Source organism: Gavialis gangeticus, unplaced genomic scaffold (genome assembly GCF_001723915.1).
Source record: "Gavialis gangeticus isolate Ggan-Ray unplaced genomic scaffold, GavGan_comp1, whole genome shotgun sequence".
Taxonomy (NCBI): domain Eukaryota; kingdom Metazoa; phylum Chordata; order Crocodylia; family Gavialidae; genus Gavialis; species Gavialis gangeticus.
The window spans coordinates 128,635,820-128,653,706 of NW_017728992.1; the positions used below are offsets into that span (position 1 = coordinate 128,635,820).

At 44.1% G+C, this 17,887-nt stretch overlaps 1 protein-coding gene across 2 annotated transcripts in view; it reads left to right on the top strand.

Moving 5' to 3' along the window:
* The first annotated feature begins 57 nt into the window (after positions 1–57).
* Positions 58–17,887, top strand: part of CUNH8orf46 (chromosome unknown C8orf46 homolog) — a 37,835-nt gene continuing 20,005 nt past the window's right edge. Inside the window, exons 1-3 of one of the 2 annotated variants that reach the window (XM_019527747.1) lie at positions 7,093–7,612; positions 10,591–10,852; positions 16,677–16,732. In XM_019527747.1, the coding sequence (XP_019383292.1) occupies positions 10,786–10,852; positions 16,677–16,732 (123 nt within the window). In that variant the 5' untranslated portion in view covers positions 7,093–7,612; positions 10,591–10,785. Of the gene's footprint in view, positions 236–7,092; positions 7,613–10,590; positions 10,853–16,676; positions 16,733–17,887 lie in introns of those variants that run through there. The other variant, XM_019527748.1, reaches the window with a different exon arrangement.

A 17,887-nucleotide genomic window follows, 5' to 3' on the forward strand; every position in this document is an offset into this window, starting at 1 on the left:
GTAATGTGATAATCCCTTCCTACCTGCTTTGTTTGGACTTTAACTGACCAACTATCAAGAAGGAATGCTTTGAAGCTATGCAATTGAACAGTATAAGAATGAAACAGAGTTGCCAGCAAGGTGTGCACTCCAGGAGAGATGGAGAAATCATGCTGCACCCAGCTAATCATTCCTGGGCAACGGATCCATGCTCAGTGAAGGCTGTAAAGACAGCCACAGCTTCCTGCCTGCATTGGTAAGAGACACTTCTGCAGCTAATATATAGTAGGACTTTTGTAATAACTAATGTACTGAATATTAGAAAGGAGTCTTTTCCTGTCATTTAGGTTTATAGCTCATGCATGGTATTGTTATTAAGGTTTTTCTGACATTAATCAAATGAGGTGTTGTGTAAATCCTTAACTGCACTAGGTTGGAATCCCGTTTTTTACTGAAACAGTTGGAAACAGATATTTATTTCAGTCGTCTTTGCAACCGATGAAATTCCATTTTCCAAACAAAGCTTCCTAGAGGGGCATAGTGAAAAAAAAGTGAATATTTTGCAGTAACAGTCAGGGCAGGTCTCTTAGGTGAAGATACTTTCTACGTGAGAAAGGCTTCAGTAATAATTTTATTCTTTTGGTTAACATATCTCAAAAATAGTTTAAAAAATAAATGTCCCACTTCTAGCATCAGCCATCACTTTGCTGGACTTTGGGGGTTTCCAAATTTTGCCTTATGCTAAAAGGAAAAATAGCATGTAGCACTATAAACATGCTATGCTTTAGAGGGCCTTGTAAGTCTAGTGTGTTATAAATAACCATGTTAGATCAAGAGGATGTAGAATTTAAAAATATTTAATTACTCAAGAAAACATGCCATCACTGGTGTGAAGACAGGTAGCCCTTTGCTATTTTATATTAGTTAGCCCCTTCCTACACTAACCTCTCCAAAGTATATCCAGCAAAGTGGGCAGGGAGGAGGTTCATTCTTCCTCTTTCCCCTCTTCTCCCACGGCAGCCAGGGCCAGCCTGTCTGCCGGGGAGCAGAGGGGAGGGGGGAGCAGAGGGGAGGGGGCTGCAGCAGTGGCCCTTGGAGCTGGCAGACCCGGGCTGCAGGGAAGGGACGGAGGGAGGAATTAACCCTTCTCCCTGCCCCCTTCTCCTTAACTGGGCCATGCGGGGTTCGTTGTCCCGCTGGGCGGGGAGGGGGGCTCTGTGAGGCGCTGGATGGGGACTCTTCTTCCTTCTCCCCTTCCCCCACGCTGCTGCGAGGCAGGGACAGGGGGATCCATGTGATGCTGCCCAGCCCGGGGGGGCAGCGGAAATCTCTGTTACATGCTGGGGGGAACTCTTCCCCCGCTTCTCACCCCACGGGGGCGGCGGGAGCGCAGAGCTCAGCGGGGCAGGGTGTGGGTGGGGGGTGTAGGGACCCCCACACTCCCCTCATGGCGTGCAGCCCCGCTGCCTGGCAGCAGCAGGCGGAGAGGTCAGGGTGCTCGTGCCCGGCGCAGGTACGGCTCCGGCCAGCACTTTGCGGAGGGCGGGAACAGAGCCTGCCTTATCCCCGCGCTCCGCTCCCTGAGCCTGCAGCTCCCACACCAGCAGCAAGGGAAGCCCTGCACTGGGGCCAGCTGTTTCCCCCGCTCCCTGCCATGCAGGTCCCTGCACTGTGCCGGGAGCAGGAGCGGAGGGAGCCCTGTCCCCTGTTTCCCTGCAGGGTCCAGCGCGAGGCTTCCCCTCTGTGAGTGCGGAGCTGTGATAGAGACAGCCACCGCTGTGCTGGGGGCGAGGAGCGCAGCTCCGCACAGCCTGCCCGGCCGCTTCTGTCCCCAGGGCCCCGCGTCGTGCCCGCAGAAGGGACGCCCACACTGGACTCTGCCGGGAAGCAGGGGGTGGGGCTCCCTCCGCTCCTGCTCCTGCTCCTGCTCCTGCTCCTGGCAGAGTGTGGGGACCTGCACAGCAGGGAGCGCGGAAAGCAGCTGGCTCCAGTGTGGGCCTTTCTCTCCTGTGAGTGCTGGAGCTGCCGGCTCAGGGAGCAGCGCCGCAGGGATAAGGCAGGATCCGCTCTCTCCGCCCATGCAGCGCTGGCCGGAGCCGCACCTGCGGCGGACACGAGCATCCTGACCTTCCCCGCCCCCCCGCCCGCTGCTGCTGCCAGGCAGCGGGGCTGCAGGCCATGAGGGGAGTGTGTGGGGTCCCTACACCTCCCACCCTCCCTCACACCCCACACACTCAAACCCTGCCCCGCTGAGTTCCACGTGCCTGCTGCCCCTCTGGAGGGAAGAGTCCCCCCCAGCATGGAACAGAGCCTCCCCCTGCCCTGTGGGGGTGAAGAGTGGAGGGAAGAGCCCCCCTCTGGGGCTGGGCAGCATCCCCCCTCCCACCCCAGCAATGGGGGAAAGCAGGTAGAAGAGACCCCTCTGGGTCTAGGCACCCTGCCCCCACTCCACTGCAGGAGGGGGAGGAGGAGGGAGAAGAGCCTCCCCCCAGCACAGCACAGGGCCCACTCCTGGCCCCACAGTGGTGGGAGAGAGGAAGGAGGGAGACGAGTTCCCCTCTGGGGCTGGGCAGCCCTGTGTGCTGGGAAATCCCGCTGTAAGGTAGCTGCTGGGGCAGCCAGGGCCTAGCCATGACCCCCTTCCTCAGCTCAGCTTCCCTGTGAAAGGGAGGGCTGCTCTATTGCCCCGGGCTTCTGGCTTGAGCCACTAGGCATGTGCCAAACATCTATCCAGTTGCAAACTGGTTCACTCTCTGCAGGTTGGACTAACCTGCACAGACTGAATCAATTCAAGCTCAGGCTTTTTGAATATCTGTCCCTAGCCTAAATGGATTACAACAAGGGACAAACGAAGATAAACATTTTAAAGGCAAATGGAAGAGTTCCTTGTAAAACAAAAGTCCTTCGGGTTGGGTAAGTCAAGGCAGCTAGGCTTAAAAGCCTAGAAACCCTCCTCAGTGAGTGCATCTACACGAGATGTTTACTGCACAGTAGATTAATTAGCTGTGCAGTAAATGTTGTGCATCTACATATGTGTCCCTAATAGGCTAGAGTCAACTAATTTACTCTGCAGCAGGATAGTACTTGTATTGTGTATCGTGGAGTAAAAAACTCTGCAGCAGTATATGTATAGACACTGGAGGGGCTGGCTGGGGCACAGAGGTGTTTCAGTGTGAGGGCTGCCTGCTAACTAGCCCTTCACTGAAGCACACTCACGCTCCAGACAGCCCCCCTCCAGGAGCGTCTACATGTTCATTACTGTGTATTTTGTTTAGTACTTCCTTAATAAAGTACTAACTAAATGCGCAGTACCTGAAGTTACTGTGCAGTAGCACTGGTGCACAGTTATTTAGTGATGCTTACTGTGCAGTAGCCTAATAACACTGTGCAGTTGGCTATTAGTATGGTTTTTGCTGTGACACACTACTGTGCAGTGTTATTAAGCTAATGCACAGTAAATATCTCCTGTAGATGCACCCTGCAGCATGTTGAGCTGGGAATGCGGCTGGGCTGGCAGGCTGATCGCCTAGCTGAGGCTGTTCTGCCCTGGCTCAACATGCTGCAATCCTGGGCACACATGTAAATACATGCCCAGGAGCTATAAACTCTGGAGTTTAGTTTATTGCAGCACATTAATATGCATGTAGACAGACCCAGTGTGTATTTGCAGCATATATAAGTCCTGTTATCTGAGGTGATTTATTTTAATCAGATTCCTAGAAACAAGTCATATACTTAAAACAGTAAGATCTTTAAACACTCATAGTGTCAATAGAGGGGCTAGGGGTTGAATACACAATATTTGACGTATCCAATAACTATCTCAAATACAAGGAGGTTCTGCACCAAGGCCACCAATCTGCCATTAATTTAGCCAGTGTCACAGGCTTTTGCAGGTTCAGCAGGGTTTCATTGCACTTACCTTGAAACTTTCCTTTTTGGTTTAAAGGTTTGGTTTAATGCCTCTCTCTGTGTTTGGTATTTCATGGTCCTGTCACATGGTATGATGCCAATGTGAAGTGACTTCTAAATCATCATTTTCATATTTTTCTGACTATGAGGGTGGTCAAGCATTGGAACAGTTTACCTAGAGAGACTGTGGAATCTCTATCCTTCAAGGTTTTCCAAAAGCAGGTTAGACAGGCGATTGACTGGTATGGGTGAGTCAGGAATGACCCTGCCTTGAGCAGGAGACTGGACTAGATGACCATCTGAGCTCCTTTCCAGCCTGAATTTCCTCTGATCCTATGCAGGCAGTCCTTGGATTTACGACACAATTGATTCCTGAAAACCGTGACTTAAGTCGAAATGTTGTAACTCAGAACCACTTTTCCCATAGGAAACAATGTTATAAATGGGGGATTGGTTCCTGAACCAAGGCCCAATACCCTATTTTCACCAAAAATACCCCAGAATTTTGTACTCAGTCAATTATAGATGAATAATATAGCTACATTAATGTATTTATATCATAAATAGCAATCATATTGATTTGGAAGGACTTCTTTGAGGTGACTTTGAAGGGCTCTTGACTGGAGTCTTCTCGGGAGTCTTGGCTGCAGGTTTTTCTGGAATCTTGTCTGCTTTCTTAAAGAAAGTGTCCAAGCAAGTTTGGACAGATGTTCTCCAGGGAGATGAGTATGGCATCGCATTGGATCAAGCATTGTAAGTCAAAACTGATGTCATAAAGCTGAAACAGGGTGTCAATTTATAAACTTTGTAAGCATGAAACGTAACTTGAAACGTTATAAGTCAAGGACTGCCTGTATCCTCCTTTTAAACGTATTTTATTTTAACTTATCTTATATGTAAGGAGAGCATAAACCAAAGAGAGAATATGCAGTGGCATCCTACAAAGACCTAGACCTGGACATTACAAATCTATGTGCTGCATGCAGCAGAGAGAGCAAGACTGATGAATGACAACATGCCTGGACACAAGTAAGTTTTACAGTTCAAGGGGGTATCATTCTTTAGACTTATCCATGGAAAGGTGTATGGGGCATCAAATGATTTTTGCCTTTTTAATCCAGCAGTGGATTTTGCATCAATGTAGTCTGAGCACAGGACATAAATATGCAAAATAGCTCCAATTGCAGGAACCATCTTAAATAACTCCTCTCTTTGTCTCAAAAATCATCTTGGTTATTTTGTGAATCTGTAGCTGACCTCAATTAAGCTTTTAAATCTGTATATGAAAAAGGACCAAAACAAACAACCAAAAAATAAAGCACATGCAAAAAGGATCTTCTTTTATTAGGAGAAAAGAAATCACTGAGTCAATATAGGTCAAATTACTTTAAAATTAACAAGTCTGAAAAAATGTCATTACAGGGTTTTTTCACCAGCATTTTCATGGTTTGTAAGTACAGTATAGTTTGAATAAATCAGACTGTTTAATGATACTTCACAAATACCTTTGGTTAATTACCAAGTTCCAGGGCTGATCTTGCAAAGTCTCTATATGCAAATTTCAATGAGATCTCTGATCATACAGGGCCGGGCTGTCCAACAGCAGCTCAGGTGGCTACATGTGGCCTCTGAGGGGTTAATGTGCAGCCCCCAGGCTCTCACCCAGATGCCACTGCCTGCTGCCTGTATTGATCCAGCTGCAATAGCAGCCAGTCTCCAGGCTTCATTACTTTCCTCCAGAAGCACAGGAGCTGATGGTGAGTTTGGACCCCAGGGAAGGCAGGGCAAATCGTGCCTGCAGGGGCAGTGGTGGGGAGCACCCAAGTGGGTACACATTACCTCAGGGAGGATAGCTCTCATGCGAGTGCACATTGAACCAAGGTGACAGGGAATTGCACTCACACCAGGGTGCACTGCAGCTGGAGGGAAGGGAGGGTAACTATATGGTTCGTCTGGTGCAGCCTACACATCATTCAGCCCCCACTAGTCCAGCTCTCAGGGGCTTAGAAGTTGGACAGCCCTGATATAGAACATGTAGGAGTGGTCCTACCTTAATTATTGCTAACTTGAAACTCAAAAATGTTGACACTAGTGTGTGTGTGTGTGTGTGTGTGTGTGTGTGTGTGTGTGTGTGTGTGTGTGTGTGTGTGTGTGTGTGTGTGTGTGTGTGTGTGTGTGTGTGTGTGTGTGTGTGTGTGTGTGTGTGTGTGTGTGTGTGTGTGTGTGTGTGTGTGTGTGTGAGAGAGAGAGAGAGAGAGAAAGCAGATAAGGACACTACGATCACTCCACTGACACCACTGGCATGGCTTATTAGGACCTAAACCTGTAAGCCAGTGATTCTTAACCAAGGTGCTGACACAAGGTACCACAGCAATATTAGTGCTGTGCTGCAGAGTGCTGTAGAATATTAGCAGTGTTAGGTGTGCAAGCACTTACACAAGATTCATGAGATAAGTGAATCCCAGAAAGTTCACACAGGAATCCAGAGCATCAAAAAAATCCTGACCTGCATGGTCTTTCTGAGTTCTTTGCACCAAAAGAATTGCAAATTATTTTTCTGTGGTCAAAAACACTTAAGCGGAAGCTATAAGCTGGCATTATCTGTGGGGTGTCTTGAGTTGAATAAGCAGCACCTGGAGTCTAAAATGGTTGAGAACCACTTCTGTAAGCATGTGCTACCACACATTATACTTCTGACAATGACTTACTCATAGACTTTTGCAAAACTGAAACCGCAGCTTGTAAGGGCATTGATTATCTCTGCAGACCTGTTGTATTAGATCACCAGTGGCGATGCGTAGGGGGTGCATGGGGGGAGCGCTGGTGCCCCCCTGAAAGCACCAGCCAGGGAGTGGGAGTGCCAGATAAAGCACCGTGGCCACTTCTGGGAGCGCCATGGCCACTTCCCAGTCAGCACGATCCAGTTGGCGATATATTGACTGTGGGGGGAGCCCCCCCCCAGTCGCTGACTGGTTGCTGGGGGAGAGCATGTGCCCCCTGACTAAGGTGGCACCAGTCGCCCATGTAGATGACCCAGGGAGAATAACTTTTCCCCACAATCCTGAAATATCCTTCCCAAACTGTTGGATGTGACATGTTGTATTTTGCAGCTGATGTTTAGGATTATTTTTCTCTTTCCTCTCTGGTTTGCAGTGGGATGGTACCTGTACTGCTCTTTTAGAATTGCACACTTTCTGCCCAATCCTTCCTGGTTGTCTGTTGTAGACTGTTGCAAAACATTCCGTTGCAGAATGCTTTTTAAATTTCTAAAACTTCTTACTCAAGTTTGGGCAACATCTATACTGCAAATTTGAAGCCAGGCACAGATTAAAATCCTTGTTTTATAAAGGAAATGGAGATTTTTAAGGTGGAAGGTCGCCACTAAAATGCTGAGAGGAAGGTGAGAGTGTTCTACAGTACACTGGTATTCCTGTGGAATGATTGTTTGTTCCTGCCTCAGTTCACCTGTAGCTATTTCTTAATTATTTTTCCCTGTTGATTACATTTCTACAGACAGAAGTTTAAACTGTTTTCTTCCAGCAAAAAGTCTGGCACTAATATTGCACCATTGCTTTGCAAAAAAATGTTTTAGAGGACATATACTAACAGTGTCACTCTGGTTTTATCCCAGTTTACTTTTAAATGGTTAATGATGTCTGTCTTTGAGTTCACAGTCCTATTCCAGAAATACCTGTGGTTTAGCCTGATCACACTGCCAAAAGTAAACATAAAAAATAAGCTCAGGTGGCTCAGTAGGGATTAGATTTACCAGTTATGCAACAAGAGTACAGGTAACATCCCCTATATATACAGACAAAGAACACCCTGGGCCAAATCCTGTATTTATTGAAGATGATGGAATATTTCCCATTGACTTCACATGGAGCAGAATCATGTCTAGTTTTCTTAGAGAGAAAAAAACATGTTTCCCAGAGCCAGCATAAAAAATATGTATTTCTGCATGTGTATCTCTACCGGAATTTTTTGCTAAGTTCAAATCAGTTACAGCTAAGAAAACCATGGGACTGCCCTAATATCACATATAGTGCATAATTCTAAGAGAATACGCCTGCACAGGTATTAAGAGCCTAATCTGGCCTGCAAAACCTTGATGCAGGACAAAGACAGAAACTGGTTTGACTCATAGGGCATATGTTTCTTGGTGCTTCTGATAGCACTTCTGAAAACATGCCCTATCTACCTACTCCTGCTCGGCACCTATACCAGACTCAGAAATAAGGCAGGGAAGCTGCCTTAGGGCAGTCATTATTCTTGAGATCTCTGTCTCCAGAGTACTGATTCATGTGGCACAGGGCTTCATTGCCTTATTTCTGTGTTTGGTGTACATGGATCTGCAGTGGATTGGTGATGCTGTGCTCACTCAGGAGCATGGCAGAAGCAGTAGAGCCTATCTGGTGTGAGTAAGGATGAAAAAACTGAGGCTTTGCCCCCTTACTATCTCTTACTTTCTTTTTACCATAATGACAAATATCTTTCCTAAGTTTCCAGTCATAGGTAACTAATAAGAATCATGGTTTTAAATGTGACTTATCCTGATAACAATCACTATTATGCATTTTAATATAAAAAGAAACCTGAATAAGCTTTGGCTAAATCTGGTGGGTAGTAATATCATACAGAGTCATATGACATTCTTCTACCAACAGTTGTCAAATTTAATAACTTAAAGCACAGGCAGTTTCCCTGAGACTTCCAAGACAACTCAGTAAAAGTTGGGAATAAAATCTATAAACTTGGACTCCTATTCCTCTGCTTTTGAGACTACCTTTGGATTTTGTGTAAACCCTTCCCATAGTCAATCATTTTTTTTATGGGAGCAGAGGAAAATGAAGCAGAATACCAAGTAGAGTGAATTGTATCTGTTTGTAGAGATCCAGAACAAGGCCTATGGAACATTTGAATCCCCCTTGAATCTAATTTGTAAGTCAGAATTGATGTGTAGGCCATGTCCTGGTTCTCTCTGCACAGATGGATTTTTACCAGCATGTACAAAGTCTGTTTTAGGGATGCACTTTGAAAGCAACTTGCTCAAGATACAGTATCTAAAGTATTGTGCCAGTGGGTGCCAGATAGTTTTTTGTTCTTATATTTAGCATTTCTTGTTTCTACATCCAATTCCTAGGGAAAAGAGCGCAGATGTCTTGATTATTGTTACAACAAAATAAAATGTAACTGTGATTAAATAATTACCAAGTATGTTTTCAAATTGGAAAAATATTTAATGACTAAGCCCTGGAAGCATCTCTTCTTCTAAGCCTCCTAATCTCTGAAGGTTAAAAAAGCTAAATTTGTTATAGCTTCTCATTTTTGTCTACAGTTCAGTGCTGGGCTTTATTATTTTTTATCCCTTTCAAAGCTTTAAATCCCTACTGCATAACCTCCTCTGCTCTATTCACTGCTGAATGGATGCTGCACAGATCTTTTTATTGGTAGGCAATGGATTTGGTGTGATTGCTTGACACAAGAACAATAGAAGGATAAACAATTCCATTTGGGGCCATGAAATTCCCCATCTGTTGAGTGTGTTCATGTTTGGCGAGCACCAGGCAGAGACAGATGAGCAAGCCAGTCGAGCCTGATGTTAATGACATACATCAGTCATACAAGCAGAACATGTGGCACAATAAATCAAAAACTAATTGAACTTTTGGTTGATTATATTGCCATCCCACTGACCATTTTAAACACTCCAGTGTTTCCTGTAACAATAGGTCCCCTAATAGATTTGCTGACCTGAGACAGCAAGAAACTGCCCTTAGAGGTAACAAGTGATACCAGGTTCTCTGTCATCTGCTTATGAAACAGAGATGCCATTCATAAAGCTGAAATATTTCTTGGTTCAGGATTATAATTTGTTTGATATTGATTTTCTTTAAAATAAAAAAAGATTTGCGTTAAAATGACAGTGGCATTCCATATTTCTTTAGCACTTTTAAAGCTACGGAGCTTAATAATACTTGTTAACATTTCTGGTGGAGACTAGGTTTACTTTTGTGTAGATTACACACGTGTGCTGGTAATTAATGCCACTGAATGCTCAAGTCATAAGGGCAGTGCATAAGAGAGATCACTATTACATGACCCATTTGAGGTCTCTATCAGATCTACTTAAAGTGTTTCTAATATACCCAATGCTGTAGTGTCCAAACCAAAAGATTTTAAATAATGGCATCTAAATCAGCACTTAGGCATTTAGATGTTTGAAGTCCCATTGATTAGTATAAGAGCCACAGTTGCCCAGCAACTTTTGATACAGATTAAAAAGCCTCAATACTTCAAACCATTTTAACATCTTTTCTGACAAAAAATTGTCTAGTTGTCAAATAATACGTACCTGTGTATGAAATTTAGCAGACATAGAAAGCTGAAGAGCAATATACTTTTCTTACTATATGTTTCAACTGTTGGCTATGGGAAAAGAGATTTTTCCATTTATTAAAATGTAGAAGTATATTTAACATTAAACTTAGACACAAAAGAATGCCTAATAGCAGTTTTGTAAATAGCAGATCTCCTTGATAATTCACCAGCTGTGCCAAACAGATCCTTGCTACTTTCTTAGTCACTTTTATTTTAGAAGATTCTGCAAAACATGTAGTAGCTGAGACTCGTAAAATAAGATGTTTCTACCCTTATAGAGACTTAAGTAACAGCCAAGTTCAATCTTTCCATTAACAGAAGTCATACAAAGACAGATGGGAGCAGAAAATTTTGCAATGAAGAATATGGAATGAGATGAGATCACAGCATCAGTCTGTCCTTTGTAGATCTGGACAATGATCACAGAGCCAGATTGGATTAGTGAAACCTATTTACCAGAAGTTCAGAGCAGTTGCATGAAGCTGATAGGCAGTCAGTCGAGAGAAGTGGAAAATGCATCAGATTTACAGCTGCAGCGATGAAAATTTAGAAGTTTTCACCACTGTGATTTCATCCAAATGTGAGTACATGAAAGCCAGAGTAGCAGGCAACAATTCTTTTTAGATAGGATGTTTTGCCATTAGAGAAATTTTTCAAATAACACACTCACTCCTCTGTTTGTTCTGCCATACTGTGCTTGCAGTTCAGAGCTCTTTGGGCACTTTTGGAGTGATACATGCAGGTGCTTAGTGATACATGCAGGTGTTTAGGTATGGTAGCTTTGTGACGTATTTTCACAGGAAAAATGTGAGTTCTTGATTTTGTGTTTATATACCTAGAAGATGATCACTGATCTGCCAAGGTACAGCCAAGGTTCTTTGCTGTGAGACAGAAAATAAGATGCATTTAACTCTGTTGGATCATCAAAGGAGAATTTTGAAAACTATGTCCTGGGAATAAATATATGATTAACATTAATTACATCTGATGAAAGTAAAATATTGCATTTGATTGAACACATTACTTTAAACTCAGTAACTGCTTTTTCCAAAAGAAGTCATGCAAAAGCATAGAAAACTATGTGCAAGGGCAGATGTCATCTTTATTTCCAAGCTACAATAGTGAGTACTCAGCTGTTTTATTTTTCAGAGTATAAATGGAAGCACCAATGTGGACATCACTGTAAAGGTTTTCTTTTTAAATTCTGCAGACGACATGTATGTGTCCTTTATCAAGAAAATTCAGAAGCATCTTTCTACTTGAATTCAAAATCCCCACAAAAATGTTGAGCTGTTCTCTGCAATTTCACTGTTGCAATTGTATGCCTGTGTAAGTAGGTCACTATGGTGTACTCCAAGATTCACTTTTGCTTCAATAGCTATTTAAATAGCTGCATGTTTGCTGGCACTATGATTTCACTTTCAATGCCATTCCTTTCTGCAGCTCATGTAAGCTGCTCACTGTTTACCCTGGCAGATGACAGGCAATGATTTGACCTGTGTCACAAAATATGCAATATTTTTGTCATTAGCCACATTTGTAAGGTGCCCAGTGTGTTGTATGTGGGCATCATTCAGATAATTAAAATAACACAGTACTTCCTTAACAGCATACTACCCTGCACTGCACAGTAAGAGATTTGGTAAGCTCATGCTAGAGAGATATGTGGGCAACTTTTTTTATTGGTAAACTTTTCTGTGCTCATCTCTCATTAAAGGTTTTGCTTGTAGGACATAAGTGAATTTAGTTATCACTTCTCTGTGAAATCCTGTTTACTTTTCCCCATTGGAAATGGTGGTAATAACAGCTTCAAAATGAGTCATATCTTATTTGTGGAAAATCATCTTAATTCTTTTTGATCGCTTTTTGTCTCCCTCTTGCCTTATTCTTTCACAGCAAAAGATTGTGGTGATCCTTGCAAATTTCACTGTTCTTTTGAACATGATAAAACCGTTTAACTTAGTGCATATTATTTCAATGATGTTGTACACCCTTGTCTGTACAATGTGTTGTGAACTCTGGCAGTTAAGCATACTATTGTATTTTACACCTATGTGTAACTTCTTTTGTTTACTTGGTGGTACATTCTCTGTGTGGTGAGTTAACCAAGACCACACATTTTAGCAAGGCAGGAATGTAGTCATTACTGCTTAATCACAGAAGTCAAGGGACTTAGAATCTTATGTAGCCTCTGTTACTGTCTTATGAAACGTCACACAGGCCAAATATTTTGGACTTTGGGTTCCACTCCCTCATAAAGGCACCTAGAAAGCTGCCTAATTTTCAGTGGCAGTAATAACGCCTCTGAAAATCAGGTCATCTATGTAATCAACCTCTAAGCTACCTCCATGTAGGCATTGCAACACCTAAAATGTAGGCAGCTTGCCCTAGGACAGTCATCCAACTTGACAAGGCTAAGCACCAAACTATTCTCCAGGGTATTCTAGACCAGTGTGATTCTCAGGCTTTTTTGTACCAGGAACCATTTGTAAACATCGATGGCCAGCCCCAAACCAGTGCCCCTCACTCCCAACCCACTGCCCCCAGTCCCCAGCCCCCTAGTGTGTGGGGCAGGGTGGGGGCCAAGCAGCCCCTTGGCAGGCTGGAACACTGCCAGCCTGCAAGCCACAGTTTCCCACCTTTTCTCCTTTAAAAGAGAATTCATTTTTAAAGTTTGTTGATTGATTTTTAAATTTTGTTCATGACCCTTTCATATATCCTTCTGACCCACTTTTAGGTTGCGACTCATGAAATGCTGTTCTAGATCTCTCAGCTGGGAGGTACCCAGAGCTAGGCAGCAGGAAGTGCTTGGCAGAGAGGTGTGTCTAAACACCATGCTGCTAAGACTGTTTATGCATTTTAACTGTTAGACAGCCCTTCATTAAAAGCAGAAATAACTCCATTAGTGGGGACTGGAACCTAGGTCTCCCTCTCCCATAAGGCTACAGTCAGCCCCCCTCTTGCCTGCTCTCCTTCTGGTACCATGGTTGCTACACTCCTTTTTGCCTAGTGACCCAGCTTCAAGAGAAAGCCTACAGGTACTATCGCTTTTAGGCCTCAGTACAAAAGATGGGTAGCGCAGCCCCTGCCAGTCACCCATATATTAAGGCATAACTTTGGCACATATGCCTAGGCAGGAGCTTTGGGCTGTGAATCCCAGTCTCAAAGAAGCACCTGGCCAGGACTGCAGTTAAGGCTCAAACTGCTCACTAAGTCTAGCAGAGGGGTGGGATTCTAGCTACACACTCAGCTTCCCATCATCTAGCTCAGGGCATCCCCTGCTCAGCATGCTGTGTGTTGTACATGCCAGTCCTCATAGGTGGATCCAGGATTTAGACAAGGAAGGTGTGGCAGCAGAGGTTGTTGCTGCTCAGAGCATAAATAGAGAGGGAGTAGAAAGGAGGTGCCACTGAGCACAGAAGGAAAGGGAGGGGCACTAAGAAAGGGATGATATTCTTATCTGTGTTAGGGACTTAATAAAAGTCCCTGGCTGCTGCTCCCATAGCATGGGCCAGACTCCACAGTGGACCTTGGGTCCAGGGATGGGTGGAATCAGAGCTCCCAAATTACACTGTGGAAAGGGGAGTGCCACTGTGCCAGTACTCCCACTCTGAATCCCTTCCTGCCAGTCCTAACCATCTAAGCCAGAGGTTGTCAACCAGGGGTACATGTACCCCTGGGGGTACTTGGAAAGGCCCTAGGGGGTTTATGTGGGCAGGTGGGGACAGAGAGGCACAACCCACCACCCTGCACTGCCACCTCCCAGGAGCAGGGCTGGGGAGGTGAGGGCACCAGCACAGGCGCCGCTTGGGTGATTGGGTGCTGCCATCCACCACCCCATGCAGCTGCCACTCGGCATCCGGCCACGCGCCACTCCCTGCTCCATGTCTGGCCATGTGGCAGCCCCCTCCCTCCCCACTCTGTGTCTAGCTGCCAGGGGTGCACGTATTAAAAAAGGTTGAAAATCCCTGATCTAAGTTAATTTATTTCATATAAAAGGAACTTGGGTACCTAATATGGGTTTGTATATTCCTGTTAAGAGGAGATGAGTGAGTGGCCTTCATGCTATTTGATAATGCTATAAAGAAATCCAGAATCCAGCATTACGTGATTCATTCTTCATATTATACTGACGTTTGTTCCTACTTATGAACACTAATGTGGTGAGTCATCATTTCAATTTGACCAGAGCTCCAGCCTGCCTGGTTCAGCTTTCTCCTTGCATTCACTCCAGCCCCACCTAAAAATCTGGAACCAGATTCAGATGTGATTTGGGCCGACTTGAACATATTTTCTTTCATTATAATTAACTGACAAGTCAAAAATTATTTCTCTGCAAAGTTTGACTTGATTCAAAATAGAGTATTTTGCTTAGACGTCAATTGTTTTTAAAAAGGCTTTTTAAAAACACAAGAATAGAATTGGTGGGAATTTCTTGATAAAAACTAGTTGAAAGTGTCATGTTTGAAACATTAAAACAAAATGCCTTGACTTGTCAAATATTTTTGACATAAACATTTCCAGTAATAATGAGACAAAGTCATGAGATTTTGTTGCCAAACATGCATTTTTTGATGGAAAAAACTTCACTCACCTGTACCACAGACCTCTTTCAACTGGATGGGCTTACTAACCACCCTTCCTTCTGACTAAACGAAAGAAGCAATTAAGCTCCTTTCTGGACTGAGATAACTGAAACAATAAAAAACACTTCCCAAAGCACTGGCCAAGCAGGTCTGAATAAAAAATAATTTTGTAGGGAAAAAACAGAGGTCTTCCTAGGAACTGATGGAAAAAATGCATGGGTTGCAGCTCTGTGCATCTGTATGTGTCAGAGGTAGGAAGTGGAACAGGACAGTGAGAGGAGGACCGGTAGAATGGCCTTGAAAAGAAGCCGAGAGCATAGCTTCTATTGGATGGGGCGTTGGCTGGAAAGGTAGGTTTGGAATTGGGAACAGGGAAGTTCCTGCTATTGGTTGTTCCTACTTTGTTCAGAAAAACTAAACTCTGTGTCCATTCTTTATACATATATAGATAGGATTGTATGAAAGGAGTATGTGACTCATATAATCAAGTCCTCCTAACAATTCACTTCTAGATCCCAAATAGAGATTAACCACTCAGGCCAAAAAGGCAACAATATTTATATCTTCCTAATTGAGTAACAAATCAGTATCTGCCACTACAGCACCTCCATCACCTGAATCTGAATCACCATGACTCAAGCCCATCTCTCATTTTCATTAAAAAAAAAAAAAAAACCAACCCTAAGATGTTGGGCCTGAAACAAAGTACATTACTCAACTGCATTTTAGGTGTATAATGAAACCAGCTGAGTTTGACCATAAATTTTTCACACTGTTGTAGTGAAGATACTGACAACTTGTTGACTTTACAATATGATGGCGAAAGCAATCAAAAAGTCTGGCAGAAATGTTTTTACCAGGCAACGTTGCATGCTTTTATTTCCTAATAAAAAAAAGAGAGCAAACAGTTATGCCACATTCTGTGCAGTTGTCTTGAAAGCTCTCTTTCTATCAGTGGCATCTTGCTCTGCATAAAGTTATTGGAGGTTTTGAGAAAGACATCAAACCACTCTAAAATAACAAGCACTGTCAGCTATAACAGAAATTTTGCCCCCCTTCCTGTATTTCATGACAAAATGAATGTGTTCTGAAGTATGCTGCTGTTGAATTTGGCTTCTTTCTTCTTCATGCTGTGCACATACACTATTTTCAAGTGCATGCTTATATCACTCTCACAGCACCTCCAATGCCAGGCATTCCAAAATTATGAAACTGGCTTTAAAATAATGAAAGGGGCTTTTAAAACAATATAAAAATGTGGTTTCCTTTTATTTTGCCTTCTGGTTCCTGAACCTTTAAGGGGCACTGAGATATTAGACCTTTTCTTCTCAAACCTGAAGGCTAGAAATTCATATATTTTAAAGTGAAATGTTGGATTCCCATGTAATGACAGCATTGTGCAGGGCTTCAGGACAGTCACTGAATGCAACAAGACTGGTTATAAACCTATGAGAATTGGCAGCACTGATGCTCCTAATGTGCCAGCTACATTAGACAGAACACACTTCCAGGCTTGCCAGTGGTACGTTGGACCCACAGCTTTCTAGCAGGCTTTCAGTCAAACATGGAAGCTAAGCTGTCTCAGCTCTGCTGCAAAAAGGGTGAGGATCCAGCATAGGCATTAATATTAATTAATTAATAAGTGTTCACATTTTTATGATCTCAGGACATATTGCACCAAAGCAAAAATTGCCAGTTTCCATTGCAAGCCAACATAAGCATCCTAACAGACCATTTTAAATGTGCATCTGCACCTGAAGCTGTTGCTTCTGATGTCTGCTATAACTGCCCCATATCATGTTTCTGTTCTCTTTGCAGCATGCAGTCCAGCCAGAAGGAAAGCCAAAGGCACACAACGCATTCTAGCAAAGAGCGTAAGAAAAACAGCAATTTTTTTATTTATGCTGGCTTAGTTTGTCCTTGGAAATACCATGGATAATAGGAAGCAGATCTTTTAAGGCTGGGACTTGGAAAGTATATAGGGATGAAATGGTATCTGGAATTGGGAAAGAATTTCTGAAAAGTTGCAAGTGTTTGGCAAAAGGTTGTTTGAACTCTTCCAAATCATTGGTGCTTTATTTTTCCATTCACTATCAGTCCAAATGAACATAATGCACTACAATGAAATCAATTACTTCAGCACTTGCCAAAAAAAGATCTTCTGAAGCAATGTGCGGATCATTCACATGAATAAAAAAATAATAATCATGGCAGGCAGAGAGGCAGGCAAAGCAAACAAATCACCACATGAATACCTAGTAGATACAAGTATTAGAAATTGGTGCATTAAACTGATGTGCCAAAACAGACATGTAGACACTGACCTAGAGCAAATTGCTCCCAGTCAGCCTAGGCAAAAGGGGACAAGGAGAGCTGCCCCAGCTCAGCAGGATGCTGCCTGCCAACCACGTGGAGATCAGGACCTGTCTCAATCTCCGCAGGGCAGAGAGACCCGTCCGGACTGCTAAGCTGCTCTCCCCCACCCCGGAGAGATCAGAACCAGCCCCCATACCTCCTGCCAGCCCAGGACTGGCACCTGGGGGACCCTGGAGCTCCCCCTGGCTGCTGAAGAGGGACAAAGCAGGGCAGGAGCAGCCCGGGACTGAGTTGCTCCCGTTGGTCATGTCCAGACAAGCATGGCCATGCACTATGTGGCACCGCAAACACGCCTGCTGTGCCACATAGCACACATTTAGATGTTCTCTGTTCTGCAAGGGCACGTTGCCTGTGCATGTGTTGGTCCACTTCTTTTTCCCCTGGGTTTTTTAGACCCCAGTCAAAAAAACCTGTGGGGAAAAAAGAACGCAGCAGCCCAAACACAGGCAGTATGCACCACTCAAAAGTGGAGCCAGGCTGCCTAGAGCTGTGCTCTGGCTGCTGGCCAGGCACTGCGTGGAAAAACTGTCACTGCAGCAGCGCCAGGTGGCCCCTGTGGCGGGTGCAGAGATCCCACCTCAGGAACACAGCTGGGTATTCGTATCCCTCCGCTGTTTCCACCACGTGTGGCGGGCCAGTAGGGGGTGCTCCTG